At 40.5% G+C, this 18,158-nt stretch overlaps 1 protein-coding gene across 1 annotated transcript in view; it reads left to right on the top strand.

The window, feature by feature from the left end:
* Nucleotides 1-4,712, top strand: part of LOC124136118 (C3 and PZP-like alpha-2-macroglobulin domain-containing protein 8) — a 59,912-nt gene extending 55,200 nt beyond the window's left edge. Inside the window, exons 35-37 of the mRNA XM_048397538.1 lie at nucleotides 1,961-2,135; nucleotides 2,405-2,510; nucleotides 3,546-4,712. Coding sequence (XP_048253495.1) covers nucleotides 1,961-2,135; nucleotides 2,405-2,510; nucleotides 3,546-3,727 — 463 coding nt within the window. The 3' untranslated portion in view covers nucleotides 3,728-4,712. The remainder of the gene's footprint in view (nucleotides 1-1,960; nucleotides 2,136-2,404; nucleotides 2,511-3,545) is intronic.
* Nucleotides 4,713-18,158: the final 13,446 nt, after the last annotated feature.

Below are 18,158 nucleotides of genomic sequence, written 5' to 3'. Positions count from 1 at the left end.
GCTATGTCTCTGACAGCTGGGAGTACACGGTGGTGGTCAGTCACGTCATGTGTCCTCAACAATTACAATGTTGTAATGAATGCCATGTCTCTGACAGCTGGGAGTACACGGTGGTGGTCAGTCACGTCATGTGTCCTCAACAATTACAATGTTGTAATGAATGCCATGTGTCTGACAACTGGGAGTACACGGTGGTGGTCTGCCACGTCATGTGTCCTCAGCAATGACAATGTTGTAATGAATGCCCAGTGTCTGACAACTGGACGTTCACGGTGGTGGTCTGCCACGTCATGTGTCCTCAACACTGGCAAGGTTGTAATGAATGCTATGTGTCTCACAGCTGGGAGTACACGGTGGTGGTCTGCCACATCATGTGTCCTCAACAATGACAATGTTGTAATGACTGCCATGTGTCTGACAGCTGGGAGTACACGATGGTGGTGTGCCACGTCATGTGTCCCCAACAATGACTATGTTGTAATGAATGCCATGTGTCTGACAGCTGGGGGTACACGGTGGTGGTCTGCCACGTCATGTGTCCTCAACAATGACAATGTTGTAATGAATGCCATGTGTCTGACAGCTGGCCGTACACGGTGGTGGTCTGCCACGTCATGTGTCCTCAACAATGACAATGTTGTAATGGATGCTATGTGTCTGACAGCTGGGGGTACACGGTGGTGGTCTGCCACATCATGTGTCCTCAACAATGACAATGTTGTAATGAATGCCATGTGTCTGACAGCTGGGAGTACATGGTGGTAGTCTGCCACATAATGTGTCCTCAACAATGACAATGTTGTAATGAATGCCATGTGTCTGACAACTGGGAGTACATGGTGGTGGTCTGCCACATAATGTGTCCTCAACAATGACAATGTTGTAATGAATGCCATGTGTCTGACAGCTGGGAGTACACGGTGGTGGTCTGGCACGTCATGTGTCCTCAACAATGACAATGTTGTAATGAATGCTATGTGTCTCACAGCTGGGAGTACACGATGGTGGTCTGTCACGTCGTGTGTCCTCAACAATTACAATGTTGTAATGAATGCTATGTGTCTGACAGCTGGGAGTACATGGTGGTGGTCTGCCACATCATGTGTCCTCAACAATGACAATGTTGTAATGAATGCCATGTCTCTGACAACTGGACGTTCACGGTGGTGGTCTGCCACGTCATGTGTCCTCAACACTGGCAAGGTTGTAATGAATGCTATGTGTCTCACAGCTGGGAGTACACGGTGGTGGTCTGCCACATCATGTGTCCTCAACAATGACAATGTTGTAATGACTGCCATGTGTCTGACAGCTGGGAGTACACGATGGTGGTGTGCCACGTCATGTGTCCCCAACAATGACTATGTTGTAATGAATGCCATGTGTCTGACAGCTGGGGGTACACGGTGGTGGTCTGCCACGTCATGTGTCCTCAACAATGACAATGTTGTAATGAATGCTATGTGTCTGACAGCTGGCCGTACACGGTGGTGGTCTGCCACGTCATGTGTCCTCAACAATGACAATGTTGTAATGAATGCTATGTGTCTGACAGCTGGGGGTACACGGTGGTGGTCTGCCACGTCATGTGTCCTCAACAATGACAATGTTGTAATGAATGCTATGTGTCTGACAGCTGGGAGTACACGGTGGTGGTCTGCCACGTCATGTGTCCTCAACAATGACAATGTTGTAATGAATGCCATGTGTCTGACAGCTGGGAGTACATGGTGGTGGTCTGCCACATCATGTGTCCTCAACACTGACAATGTTGTAATGAATGCTATGTGTCTCACAGCTGGGAGTACATGGTGGTGGTCTGTCACGTCATGTGTCCTCAACAATGACAATGTTGTAATGAATGCCATGTGTCTGACAGCTGGGAGTACACGGTGGTGGTCTGTCACGTCATGTGTCCTCAACACTGACAATGTTGTAATGAATGCCATGTGTCTGACAGCTGGGAGTACACAGAGAAGAGTCTCACCAGTGGTCTCGCTGTCCTGGAAATCGACATCCCCACTGGCTACATCATCATGAACAACACTCTACGCGAATACGTTCAATCCGGCATTGTGCCCAACCTGCGCCGAGCTGAGTTTTACAGCAGGAAAATCGTCTTCTACTTTGAATATGTAAGTATCAATGTTGACTAGTTTTTGAAATGTAATGAGACCAATTGTCATTTTTAATGTTGAAAGTCCTCATCCTGATTATTCCTTATAGCCTTGTGGTTAAAGCCTTCGCTTGCCCGGGTTTGATTCCCCACATGGCTACAATGTGTGAAGCCCATTTCTGGTGATATTGCTGGAATATTGCTAAAAGCGGCGTAAATCCATACTCACTCACTCACTTGTAGGGTTCACGTTGCACAGTGACTTGTCATAACTGTTTTCTGTTTCAGCTTGACCAGAGCAAGACCTGCGTATACTTCCGAGCAGATCGATGGTACCCAGTGGCCAACGCCACCATCCAACACCGCATGAGGGTGTACGACTACTATGAACCAGGTGAGGAGAAGGTTTGGGTATCTCACATCATTAACCAGTAGTTCCCTACTTTATTATTGTGTAGACTGGCAACAGAAGCTTTGGGCTATCCACGCTGGAACATTCCTTCTGGGGGTGCATGACTGCTTGACAGCCTCTCTTGCCTGTAACCATGGTAACCCAAGAGAGTGGCAAAATGTAGGATCAAACTTATTTCACATGGTATTGTTTGTTTGTTTATTTGTTGTTTAACACTGCATTCAGCAATATTCCAGCTATATGACGGCGGTCTGTAAATAATCAAGTCTGGACCAGACAATCCAGTGATTTATATCATGAGCATCGATCCACGCAATTGGGATACGATGACATTCATCAACCAGCCTGACCACCTGATCCCATTAGTCGCCTCTTATGACAGTCGCAGCTTACGGCAAGCATGCGTTTGCTGAAGACCCATTCTACCCCGGATCTTCACTGGTCTCACATAGTATTGATCTAACCCACCCACGCACACAATAGCTATTTTAACTGAGGTCAAAGGTGGCCCAGTCTAAAGCATGCAATACATGCAGAGTTGCATCCCTTGGGCATTCCAGGATCCTCATGGGTTTGAACCTTGAATTGCCATGATTATTTTCCAGGTTTGTCAGCACCATACATACTGCATGGCTTGGGCTTTCCTCCCACATAAGGGGGACTGTGGACTAGCCTTGCGGGTAAAGCGGTGGCTCGTCACGCCGAAGACCCGGGTTCGATTCCCCCAATGGGTGAATGTGTGAAGCCCATTTTCCGGTGTCCCCCACCGTGATATTACTGGAATATTGCTAAAAGCGGCGGCATACTCACTCACTCACTCACTCACTCCTCCCACATCAGGCCGACATACTTTGATAAAACTAAAGTTGAACTCACTGTCTTACATGTGCACCAAGATTGAACAAATGATTGTGTTGATATACAACGAGCAAGTCTGAGAAATATAAGTTGTGACGTCATATTTGTTCCAAATGTTGTCAATTAGATTGTTGATGTGAATGATTTGTTTATTTTCAGGAATGCACAATACATCGATGTATACAACTTACAACATCTTCACCATGAACATCTGTTTTGTGTGCGGTTCCTACCAATGCCCGTACTGTCCCTCTTTCAACGTCGCTGCCGTCCTCCAAGCAAGCATCTCCATGACGACCGTCATGCTTGGATTCCTGATAAGACGATACTTGTTGCGGTGATAAAACAACAATTGAGTTGTAGCAGTATCTAAATGCTTGTTGAAGAATCTGTTAATAATAGTATTAGGAGAATCTATGTCATTAGACAGTTGTTGAGGAAATATTGGATACTTACCGAAAGGTAGTCTAGGCTTAACAAAATAAAAGAATTGGTTCTCAGCATTGGGGGGAAGAATTTTAATTTTGTTTGCAAATGTATGTGAGCTTGATGAAATAAAATGCTCATGAAAAGTAAACTAAATAGGTATTGATTGTAGAGATGCCTTAATCTCCCATGAAAGAACAAGACACTCTTGTCCAGTATTTCTTCAGATTCTCATTGAGGGAAAGTGAGTTACTATTTTGGTGTCTTGGGATAGGGAAGGGTGGGTTCAGTGAGGTGTTGTGTTCTGGGAGAATCTACCCATGAAAACAAACCACCTCCATCCTCATGTAGTTCTTCTTGCCGCCAGCTCTCTCTTAGACAACTATAACAATAATTATCAAGGAAATGTCGTGCTTAATAAAAAACCAACATGTATAATTTCAACATGATTTTCATGATGTAGATATAGAATCATATCATGTGTGTATATAGATAATGATTCATGTTCATTGTATGATATTCATGTGTACATTGCATAAGAATTGTAAACATCTAGCAGAAGGTGCTGATTGGCTGGAATGAAGATTTATGTAACATGCGCATTGACCCGACCTGAGGTTGTTTTCATTCTGGCCTTGACATTTTCATCATCAATGGCTTTTTTAACTAGTAAGTGTAAGTTTTAATAGTTTCGAAAGAATGTTCAATTAAATGGTCAGTATGTACATTTCGTGTTAAAAGTCCTCCCCTGAGTGATAAAACCTTTTGAAAATCTTATTTTAATAATTTGATATTGTTTTTAAAACATGTTGAACGGCTCGTATAATTTGATGCAAGATTAATCTCCCAAATATATTACATGTACTCAAAAAGAGTGACGGATCCCCTGATTCTTTCATATTACTGTAGTTAATCTGTCATAGCATGACAAATCAACTTTAGTCATGTGAAAGAATCGGGAAATCCTTGACCTTGATGCTTCTGGTCAATTGTTCAGGCAATAATTGAAACTAACGTTCATCATCAAAGAAAAGTATTTAAATGAAATGTGAAAATTCTAAGGAGTCATTTTACACCTTTATATGTTACTATAGATTACTGTGTACATATGTCTATTGTGTAAAATTTCCTAACCCCAAATGGAACTCTATGTCGATATACAGGAAGCTGTAACCTTATTGATAATGGTAGAAGCTGTAGCATCCTTAGTAGATTACAAATACTGCAAGTGTGATGTCACTGAAGAAAGTTACAGTAGATTGCCTGAATTGTAAGAGAATAATAAAGGTACTTCACATCAAGATGATGATCGTTTAGTGAAATCTCTCTTTGTCTTGACAAACTTGCAGAGAAATTTTATATTCAGATCTTTTTGTCCTCATGAAATCATTTGATCCATATAATGGTTGTACATAGAAACAAACTATTTTTTACCTGTATCAGCAAATAACTTTTTATTAAAAATCGATTTAAAAAAAATGTATGTTATTTTGTTCCTTTGGATATTTTATTTATGAATAGCTCCTGTTCAGAGAACACCCACAGCATGTTCTATCATAGTACTGGAGATACTCAGTTTGAGGTTGATAGAACACCCACAGCAAGCACCTGTCATAGTCGGAGATACCCAGTGTGACTTTGATAGAACTCCCACAGCAAGCACCAGTCATAGTCGGAGATACCCAGTGTGACTTTGATAGAACTCCCACAGCAAGCACCAGTTATAGTCGGAGATACCCAGTGTGACTTTGATAGAACACCCACGGCAAGCACCTGTCATAGTCGGAGATACCCAGTGTGAATGTTGATAGAACACCCACAGCAAGCACCTGTCATAGTTGGAGATACTCAGTTTTAGGTTGATAGAACACCCACAGCAAGCACCAGTCATAGATGGAGATACCCAGTGTGAGGTTGATAGAACACCCACAGCATGTACTGTCATAGTCTGAAATGCTCATTGTGAGGTTGATAGAACACCCACAGCAAGCACCTGTCATAGTTGGAAATGCTAAGTGTGAGGTTGATAGAACACCCAGAACATGCACCTGTCATAGTCGGAGATACCCATTGTGATTTTGATAGAACACCATCAGCAAGCACCTGTCATAGTCGGAGATACCCAGTGTGACTTTGATAGAACACAAACAACATGCACCTATCATAGTTGGAAATGCTAAGTGTGAGTTTGATAGTACACCCACAGCAAGCACCTGTCATAGTCGGAGATACTCAGTTTGAGGTTGATAGAACACCCACAGCAAGCATCTGTCATAGTTGGAAATGCTGAGTGTGTGTATACTTACATATAGGGGGTATATATTTATATTTACTGACCAATAACGAGTTCCTGTGACACCAACACACACACACCAACGCATACACACACCAACGCGCACACGCACGTCGCTATATAAGGGCAATAATCTCGAACGCGACATAACCCCCCCCATCACACTCACCATGCGTTACTGTGCCTTCAACAAAGTCAACCATTCTGACCACCCGATCCCGTTAGTCGCCTCTTACGACAAGCATAGTCGCCTTTTACAGCAAGCATGGGATGCTGAATACCTACAGTGAGATGGGAGATTCAGATGAAAATCTTGACTTTCTTTGAGACTTTTTTGTTACAGAAAGGAATGGGCGGAAGGGAAAATATAATGGTTAAGGGACAGACCAACTTAAAGTTTGCGCTGTTAACGGTGTGTGTTTATATATGTTGTTGAAGCTTCATTCAATGCCCGTACCAAACATTGATTAAAAGAGGCGTCAATAAAATATGTTTTAAAAAAAAGCACCGTTCACTGTCTTTGCAGTCGACTGAGATTGGCCTTATTAAACCTGAATCATATTTTGCTTGAACACCCAACCCCCAACCCCGAGCCCATTTTATGTAACATTTTCTCATGGTCCCCCCAAATTCAAGTAATATTTCCGATGACCCCCTCCTATAACACATGAAGAGGCCTTAAATAATGTACGAATTTATATTTTTCTATTTGCACAAACAGTACTGTGTCATATGATGATGATGTTCGTTGTTTAACGCCGCATTCAGCAATATTCCAGCTATTTAACGGCGGTCTGTAAATAATCGAGTCTGGATCAGACAATCCAGTGATTGACATCATGAACACCGAGCCACGTAATTGGTATACGATAATATGTATCAACCAAGTCAGCGAGTCTGACCACCCGATCTCGCTCAACTTCAGCAAAGGGATCACCCGTGACCGTGATCGCAGTTTAAATGACCTATCAGTTGATGACATTGTTTCTGAGCTCAGAGATCAAGGCGTTATTGAAGCAAAACGTTTCACGTTCAAGAAAGATGGGAAAATTTCGCCTTCCAACACTTACCTCTTGACGTTTGATATACCTAAACTGCCAGAAAGTTTAAAGGTAGTTTGCTTTGCTATGAGGATTGATTTGTTCATACCACGTCCTATCCGCTGCTTCAAATGCCAAAAGTTTGGTCATGGTCAAATTTCATGCAGAAATCATGTTGTGTGTTATCGCTGTGAAGATCGAGACCATGAAGACTCTGCTTGTGATGCTACCATCAAATGTTCTAACTGCCAGGAAGCTCATATGGCATCTTACCCTGAATGCCCTGTTTTCAAATTTGAGTCAGCAGTGCAGCGGGTCAAGTCAGAACAAAATCTTTGCTACGTTGATGCACGGAAGATAGTCAGTGGCAATTCTCCTGCAGGACCAACAAAAAACACTTATGCATTAGCTCTCAAACCTACAAAAAGTTCTGTTATGTGTCAAACAGACTGTACATGGGTCAAGGCAGACATTCCTGCATATCTTTCTTTGAACACAGATCAATCTAACAATGCATCTTCAGTTTCTGTTCAAACATTCCCTACAAATGTCCAAACACAGCAACAAACAGAAATATCACCAATAGAAGTTATACCCAAACCAGAAGTAGCACGAGCAGAAGTAGTACGCCCTTTAATTAAACAAAGGGTTCAAAACAAACCAGAAACGGACAGATGTCCAAAAGGACTACAGGATCATGTCCAATTTTCAATCGCTTTGGTCTCCTAGAGTGAGTGAGTGAGTGAGTGAGTGAGTATGGTTTTACGCCGCTTTTAGCAATATTCCAGCAATATCACGGCGGGGGACACCAGAAATGGGCTTCACACATTGTACCCATGTCGGGAATCGAACCCGGGTCTTCGGCGTGACGAGCCAACGCTTTAACCACTAGGCTACCCGACCGCCCTGGTCTCCTAGAAGACATGGAAGAGACCCCTGAACCAGGTAAAAGTGGCCTTATACATGGCCACTCTTCAAAAAAGAAAGAGGGTAGAGGTAGATCACCTGTTCACCCCCATGAATCATAATATTATACAATGGAACTGTCGAGGAATTAGAGCTAATTTTGATGAAGTCAAACTTTTAGCTAAAGACTATAACCCCGTGGCATTTAACCTCCAGGAAACATTTTTTAAGAGATGATCAACTATTTGCTTTACGTCTGTATGAATACTATTGTTCGTTTGCAAGGGTGACGAATGGTAAGGCCTCTGGTGGCACAAGTATACTAGTGAAATAGGGAACACTTCATAGCCCTATTACACTAAGTACTTCCTTACAGGCTGTTGCAGTGCGTATAACATTGCATATTACAATAACTCTGTGTTCTTCATATATTCCTCCTTCATGTGCTCCTCAACTCAGGGAATTGGATAATCTTATTGATCAACTTCCCAAACCATTTTTGATTATGGGAGACTTGAATGGTCATAATCCCTTATGGGGCTCATCCCATCATAATGATAAAGGAACAGTACTAGAAGAGTTACTAGATAAGCATAGTCTATGCCTTCTTAATGATGGGAGTAACACCTACCTCCATCCGGGCAACTGGCAGGTACTCAGCTTTGGATTTGTCCATTTCTGACCCATCACTTTTTAATGAATTTTCATGGTCAGTTCATGGTGATTTGTGCGGCAGTGATCACTTTCCTACCGTGCTTAAAGCTATATCTCCCTTTGAGGATAGTTCCATTTCCAAATGGTAATTTTCCAAAGCTGATTGGCTATCTTTTAGCTCTTTGTGTAGCACTCAATTGAAAGTTGATCATTTCATAAATAATCAGGACCAAATGAAACTGTTTTCTGAAACCTTATTAAACATTACCACTGAAACCATCTCTAAGACCTCGACAACTCCACGTATTAATACACCGTGGTATAATGATGATTGCAAAAACAGCTAGGAAAAAAAGGAAAAAGGCTGAAAGAGTTTTCAATAAACATCCGACTCAAGATAACTTAAACTACTTAAGGATATCAGGAGCAAAGGCTCGTAGAACAATTAAAAACAATAAACGTAGCAGCTGGAGACATTTTGTTTCCAAACCCGTACTCCCCTCAATAAGGTCTGGAATATGGTCGGAAGTATAAAAGGTAAAGGGTCCTCTAGCAGTTTTCAACACTTGAAAACTGATACTGATACACTAACATCCCAAAAGGACATAGCTAAGAAGCTGGCAGAGACAATTAGTAAAAATTCATCATCTACCAACTATGACCCCAAATTTCAAATCCATCAAAATCAGCAGATCCGATAATTCTGAAGATTATAATGAATTTTTTTCCTCATGTGAGCTGCAAGAGGCTCAACATAAAGCTCACGATACAGCATCTGGGCCAGATGATATCCATTATCAATTATTGAAACATCTACCCGAGTCACCTCTTTTAACCCTCTTGTACATTTTCAATAATATTTGGGAATCTGGTAATTTTCCTTCTTCTTGGCATGAGGCTACTATCATTTCTGTGCCAAAACCAGGGAAGAATCACACAAATCCTTCTAATTACCGTCCAATAGCTTTAACAAGTTGCATCTGTAAAACCATGGAACGAATGATCAACAGGCGTCTTGTCTGGTATTTGGAATCTTATATCCTGATGACTGATATTCAGTCCGGTTTCAGGCATCAGAGGAGCACCATTGATCATCTCGTTAGATTAGAGTAATTTGAACGCAACGGTTTTATCAATAAGCAACATGTTGTATCAATCTTTTTTTCATGTAGAACAGGCATACATACAACATGGAAATATGGCATTTTAAAAGATCTCCATAATATGGAAGATAGACAATTTAATTCGAGTGGGCTCCACATTATCTGAGGTATATGATCAGGAAATGGGGGTCCCTCGGGGTAGTATTCTACCAGTGACACATTTTAGCATAAAAATAAATAGCCTTGCAAACGTTTTAAATTATAATATTGATGGTTCGTTATTTGCTGACGATTTCAATTTATCTTGCCGTGGTAGAAATATGACTACCATTGAAAGACAATTACAACTTTGTCTCAATAAAATACAGAAATGGTCTCTAGAAAATGGTTTCAAGTTCTCTAAAACTAAAACCTGCTGTATTCATTTTTAATTACATAAAGATCCAGAATTGACTTTGAATAAAACTCCAATAAAAGTGGTCAAAGAAACCAAGTTTTTGGGTCTTACCTTTGATCATAAGTTACCTCATATAAAAGATCTGAAGGCTAGATGTCTGAAAGCACTTGATATCCTTAAAGTGGTATCAAATGCTAAATGGGGTGGAGACCAACAAACTCTGTTACATCTCTATAGAACATTGATTCGGTCTAAACTTGATTACGGCTGTTTCATATATGGTTCAGCCCGTAAATCGTACACTCTAGAGCTTAACACCATTCACCATCAAGGTCTAAGATTGTGTCTGGGGGCATTTAGAACTTCCCCTGTTGAAAGTTTATATGCTGAAGCTAATAAACCTTGTCTTGATGTCAGAAGGATAAAACTGGAACTGCAATACGTTACAAAACTTCATTCCAATCCGGCGTTTAACATTGTTTTTAATCCCCTTTATCGGACTTTGTATGACAAGAAACCTTATTCAATTCCTCCACTTGGTATCCGTATTCAACAACACATTACAGATGCGGATCTAAATATTTCTTCCATTGCAACATATAAACTACCTGAAGTGCCTAATGTCAATTTTGAGTTAACAACCTTGAAAAAGGCAGATACGAACTCTTTATCATATCAACAAGCATTCCATGAACTTAAACATCAATATAATGGATACACAAGTATATACACTGATGGATCCAAAAATGATGAGAAGCCGTCAGCTGCAGCTGTCACGCATGATGGTATTCTATCAGTACGATTAACTGATGGAAGTTCAATTTTTACAGCAGAGGCTAAGGCTATATTATTAGCCTTGCAACTTATTGAATGTTCAAAAGAGACCAGTTTTATCATTTTTTCTGATAGTTATCCTCTTTACAGGCAATCAACAACCATGAAACTGACCATCCCTTTTTAGTTGAAATTTTGAAATGTCACTTAAATTTGTCTGTCGCTAATAATGACATAATCTTTTGTTGGCTCCCCAGTCATGCCAGCATCAATGGAAATACTAAAGCAGATTCTGCAGCTAAAGCAGCTCTTGGTAAATCGTTCTCGATGGGTACTTTCCCATATACTGACCTAAAACCTGCTATTTGCCAATATGTTGGCAATATGTGGCAGCAAAGTTGGAATAAACAAGTATTGAATAAGCTTCATGCCATACAACCCTTGATTGGAAAGCATGGCCCTACTGGATTAAGTCGTCAGGATGAAGTTGTTATCCCACAGTGTCCTATTGGACACAGTCATTTGACTCATTCCTTTTTAGTGAAGGAAGATGATCCCCCTCAATGTATTCCTTGCCATAGTCCTTTGACTATCAAGCACCTTTTGTTGGAATGTGTTGATTTTGCACTTATTCGTCAACGCTTTTATACTGTTCAAACTGATTCTGAACTTTTCAATACTGTTTCTAACCACTTAGTTTTAGCCTATTTGAAAGAAATTAAACTGTATGAAAAGATATAGATTTAAATGTCAGTTTTTACTGTTAATTGTGATAAGGGACTGAAGTTTTAGTGATCGTGGTCATCGCTTTTAAATAATGTTGACTAAAGGAAATTGATTTAGTTTTTCTAGCCGCGAATAGCTGGAATATTGCTCATGTGGCTGAAGGCAACATTTACTCACTCACTCACTCTCTCTATCTCTCTCACACACACTTAAATTATTTAATAGTTTCCTGTATGGTATCCTGTTTCAGAGTGTACGCAAAATAATAATGCAGGTGTTCCTGGCTTCAAGGACGAAAGGTATTGATGACAACCAGATGTGAACATGTGTTATCTTATTATGTTACTATTATATTTGTAAAATTATCATTATTTTATTACCGATAGTCAAAATCAATAGTTTTGTCAGCAAGCAATTGGGAACATTTGTTTCATCACCAAAGCAGGTGAGGCGAGGTGAAATGGTGTTTAACATCACATTTAATTATTCCACTGTGTGGTTTTATAGTGCAGGTGTTACATGTTGATTCCCAAATTTAAATGCGACGGTTCACCAGGAAATCATGTTCATAACTAAACTGTGAAATCAGTAAATAACCACACAAGATCAATGAACAATCAACAAATTATATTGAAACACACAAGATAAGGATTACAATCATAAAAAGCAATACACTGGGTCAAATATGAGACAGCAGCAATAAATAACAGGCCCATTACACTGGTCAGTGCACACACTCTAACTTTGTGATGGACTCAAATGGGACTGTCCAATATGGTTGCTATGGCGACAATATTGAAAGTCATAACCAAACCACTGGAGTGAGTGAGTGAGTGAGTTTATGCTTTACGTCACATCGGCAATATTTCAGCCATATCTTGACGACCAAACCACTGGAGTGGAACCACGGACCTTGTGACCCGAGGTCGGACGCCTTGTACACATGGTCAAAGAGGTTCACCCTGTCAGCAAGCTGACAAGGTAAGGATGTCATTTGTGGGATGACTCCACGCCCAGCTACATACTTCCCGTCAACAGAAAATTTCTAAATAGCAAAAGGCACCAGTTCAGCATGTACCTGACAAACCTGCAAAGTTTCATGAAAAAATATTAAACGGTTTATGAGTTATTCTCCGGAAGCGAACCCTACCCTCACAGAACCTAAGTCCATCTTGTTGCCATGGAATTATAACATAAAAATATAAATTTCTAAAATTTCTTAATAGCAAAAGGCACCAGTTCAGCATGTACCTGACAGACCTGCAAAGTTTGCTGAAAAAATATTGAACGGTTTGAGTGAGTGAGTGAGTGAGTGAGTGAGTGAGTTTATGCTTTACGTCACATCAGCAATATTTCAGCCATATCGTGACGACTAAACTAAACTAGACTAAACTCATTTTGGGAACTCTTACTTCTTAAGAAAGTTTTACCTCCTGTAGTTGGTGAATCACAATAACTTTATGGTCAGGTTGAGAGATCTGAAATTCAGTTTTAATTTTCTGTGAGACCATATGAATTGTCAAAGTGGCATTGTAAAAATGAGGTCCAACACACCAACCTGTGAGAAAAACGAGACTATGTTGTTGGGCCTTGTAAATACATGTACTTCACAGATATCTGATTACCGGTACATTCTGCCAAAACCAGACTGAGAGAGGGAATGCTGATGAAGCGGCCATAACATTTCCGAGTCCGTGATGAGATTCGAGCCACGGACCTTGTGACCCGAGGTCGGACGCCTTGTACACATGGTCAAAGAGGTGTTCACCCTGTCAGCAAGCTGACAAGATAAGGATGTCATTTGTGGGATGACTCCACGCCCAGCTACATACTTCCAGTCAACAGAAGGCACGTCCCGGGCCGCATAGTAGGCTATCTAATATGATCGTGCTCAGCACGACGTTGGAGGCCAATGTAGCAGCCATAAAATTTCCGAGTTTGAAGGGTTTTGAACTACGGACCTTCTGATCTAAGGTCGGACACCTTGTCCACATGACCAAAGAGGTTAACCCCGTCAGCAAACAGACAAGGTAAGGATGTCATCTGTGGGATGACTCCACGTCCTGTCCCACTGACACAACACTAAATTGAACAAGAGATTGCCACTAACGTGGCTATATCCCCCACCCCTGTTGCAGAATTTATGACATAATTAAATCTAAACAAACCCTAACCTGTTTTAACAGAGGTGGAACTTGTCATGGAAATTGTAAAAAAAAGAAGAGTTTGGAACCTAAGTCCATATATTTGCCATGGAAACGTAAAAAATATAAATTTCTAAAATTTCTAAATAGCAAAAGGCACCAGTTCAGCTTGTACCTGACAAACCTGCAAAGTTTGCTGAAAAAATATTAAATGGTTTATGAGTTATGCCTGGGAAACGAACCCTACCCAATTTCTAAATAGCAAAAGGCACCAGTTCAGCATGTACTTGACAGACCTGCAAAGTTTCATGAAAAAATATTGAACGGTTTCTGAGTTATGCTCCGGAAACGAAACGTTATGGACGGATGTACGGACGGACGGACGGAGCCCGTTTCTATATTTCTTAAAATGGATGATGACTGACAAAAGGCCATGGTTTAAACTCACATGGAAAGCTAAATATGTCTCAGTTGAACAGGAATGTACTATAAATATTCCTGAAACAACATGGATACACAGGCGAGGGTCACATTTCACTGGGTGTGATGGAGAGTTTGGGATTGGTGGGTGTTTTACACTCAGGTTTGTAACTTTCATTTGGTGGTGGTAGGGGTTGCTTGCCGTTAAAGGCGACCATGCTTGTCATAAAAGGCGACCATGCTTGTCGTAAAGGGCGACTAAGGGGATCGGGTGGTCAGGCTCGCCGACTTGGTTGATGCACGTCATCGATCCCAATTGCGTGGATCGATGCTTATGATATTAATCACTTGATTGACTGGTCCAGACTCGATTATTTACAAACCGCCGTCATATAGCTGAAATATTGCTGAGTGGCGTAAAACAACAAACCAAACCAAGCAACCACTGTCTGGGAATATTGCTGAGTGAGGCGTTAAACAACAAACCAACCAATCAACCACTGTCTGGGAATATTGCTGAGTGAGGCGTTAAACAACAAACCAACCAACCAACCACTGTCTGGGATGTAACAGATGCATGCTTAAATACCATCTAGATATATGTACATAAATATACAAACAATGATGTTAATAAACAGCTGAATTTGAGGATAAGTATATAATATTCTCACTACCACTCATCCAAGTGAATAAAACAAAGAAATGCACGTCCAAACTTTAGATTCCATCTGTGTCTGATATGACAGTGATAGTCAACACCCAACTACAAATTTCCTCAATATCTATCTGAAACATCTTCATAACAAGTATTTGTCACAGAGTGACGAAATATCCCCCGCCTGTACACCATAGTACCAAATATGAAGACAATCCAGCGATTAGTTCTTGAGATATTGTGGCAACACCGTTTTCAAACTCCAAAAACAGATTTGCCTGCTGTGACCTTGAAAATGGGGTCAAGGTCACCAAATCTGACAGGTGTATGCGGTGTCTGTATATACACTATAGTTCCAAATATGAAGACAATCCAGCGATTAGTTCTTGAGATATCGCGGCAACACCGTTTTCTAACTCCAAAAGCAGATTTGCCTGCTGTGACCTTGAAAATGGGGTCAAGGTCACCAAAACCGACTGGTGTCTGCGGAGTCTGTATATACACCATAGTTCCAAATATGAAGACAATCCAGTGTTTAGTTCTTGAGATATCGGGCAACAAACAGGTGGGACGTACGGACGGACGTACGGACGGTCGTGAATACTATATCCCCCGCTTCGCGCTTTCGCGCGGCGGGGGATAATAATCAATGATTGGCCAATTGACCAATGATGACAAACGCTTGTAATCGCCACAGGTTCATGAACAACTTCCGAAATCTCTCCCATCATGTTTTTCGTGTGGGCCATTTTGACGTCTTGTACTTGATGTAAATGTTTAATGACCTGCTGTCACCATGACCGATAATGATGTTATTTGAATCTATTTGTTGTAACTAAACTACAACAGATGTTTCTGTTCAGCAATTTGAGCACACCCACGCTCATGTAACCTGTCCGTTTAATGAACTATTTTATTCCACACACACAAATTGAAATGGTGTAATACATACCTTGAGTATAAATAGTAATATAAAAAATTATAAGAATGGACTTTCCCTTCATGATGGTTCATGCTCCAATGAGTAAAAGTCAGTTCTTATGAGGGTCAAATTAAAGTAAATTCTTACATATATGTGTATTTATTATACCGTATACGATGTAATAAGCGCCCAGGGGTCTCTCAAAATTAGAAATAGGGGCCTTTTATTAGAGTAGTATTTTGGTGAACAAAAAAAAAGAGAGTTGAAAGATCGGAAATTTCATGCTTTACGCTGACAGTCTGAATTGTTTATATGCGACAGATATATTTTCCAGAATTTAACTGCCCGTAATTAAGGGTGTATATAACACACGAGTGCGTATTATACGTGAATAAATAAGTCTTGTGTACACTGAGCAAACGGAAGGGGTGCAAATTGGGATTGTTCACTTGCCAATACATTAGCAAATATCGCCGTGGGCGCTTATTAGAGAGGGGCGCTTATTACGTCAAATACAGTATCTATTTAAGTCCTGCAAATATGATACATACATAGTAAGTTATAAGTTGTTAATAACAGAAATGGAAAATGTATAAAAACAATGACATTATAAAAGGAAAAGATTGCACACACAAAACAATAAATTATCAAGTGAGCACTATTAAAACATTTAATATGAATCAAATCCTAAGTGTATGCACAAAGAAAAAACCCATGTAAACTTACAACAATAGTTCCTTCATCTAAAAAATGTACAAATGTTCTTCGTAAAATGATCCAAAACTAAACAGTTCTTAAAACATTGAAATTGTTATAACAATTAGCCATCAGTATATATATGAATTGAAAAACCCATCACATCTAATAAACAAAAAATAATTTCACAACACATAAAATATCAGAGGAATTAATTTGAGAGGTATATGTAAGGGGAAATCTACTATGTGAACTGTTCTATATGGTTTTACCATTTAAAGGCATGGTCAGCATTTGAAATAAGTTAAATATATGAACATGTACATGACTGACATCATCAGCATCAATCCACGCAACTGGGATACAATGACATGCATCAATCAAGTCAACGAGCCTGACCACCCGATCCTGTTGTTGCCTCTTACGACAAGCACAGTTGCCTCTTACGGCAAGCATAGGTTGCTGAAGACCTATTCTAACCTGGATATTCATGGGTCTAATGCTGTTTGTGTTTTCAGCAGAATAACTGATACATGTGGATATATCATATATCATCAACAAATCTGAATACAACGTGATGAGGAATACAAAATGTGTGACATCAATGATATGCTGAATTAATGTTCTTCAAATGAAGCATCAGACTGACATGGTGATGTGTCACTCGAATGGCAAATGTCAATATTAAATTCATAACAATCACAAGTTCTGAGATTGAATAATCAATCATAGGAAGTAGGCTGGAAATGTGTCAAGAAATGTGATGTAGCAGAAACCATTCTTCACAAATCCACTATATCCCTCTATATGCCCAGAGGTCTGGTCCAGACAAATCATAGACTGATATTGTGAGCGACATCCATTGAATGATGCAATCATCCAAGTTGCCTGGCCAGACCGCCAGATCCACTACGTTTCTTCTTATGACAAGCATTGGTTGCCAGGGAACAATTGTACCCTGAAATTCCCAGAACCTCTTCCATGGAATAATTACAATGAAGATCAAGCCATGGACGGGTAGTTCAATGAAAGATACTAAGAAAACCATATTTTTACTTGATCAGTGTTAGAATTGGTCTTTAGCACCCCATGCTTGTGGTAAGAGGTGACCAACATTGTTGGGTGGTAAGAGGCGACTAACATTGTTGGGTGGTAAGAGGCGACTAACATTGTTGGGTGGTAAGAGGCGACTAACATTGTTGGGTGGTAAGAGGTGACCAACATTGTTGGGTGGTAAGAGGTGACTAACATTGTCGGGTGGTTAGAGGCGACTAACATTGTTGGGTGGTAAGAGGTGACTAACATTGTTGGGTGGTAAGAGGTGACTAACATTGTTGGGTGGTAAGAGGTGACTAACATTGTTGGGTGGTAAGAGGTAACTAACATTGTTGGGTGGTAAGAGGCGACCAACATTGTCGGGTGGTAAGAGGCGACTAACATTGTCTGGTGGTCAGGCTCGCTGACTTGATTGATGCACATCATCGTATCCCAACTGCGTAGATTGATGCTCATGATGCCAATCACTGGATTGCCTGGTCCAGGCTTGATTATATACAGATTGCCATCATACAGCTCAAATATTGCAGCGTGCAACATTTAACAAATATGATCATACC

Source organism: Haliotis rufescens, unplaced genomic scaffold, assembly GCF_023055435.1.
Source record: "Haliotis rufescens isolate VD_foot unplaced genomic scaffold, xgHalRufe1.0.p SCAF_17, whole genome shotgun sequence".
Lineage (NCBI taxonomy): Eukaryota > Metazoa > Mollusca > Gastropoda > Lepetellida > Haliotidae > Haliotis > Haliotis rufescens.
This window is presented reverse-complemented; position numbering and strand designations above follow the sequence as displayed.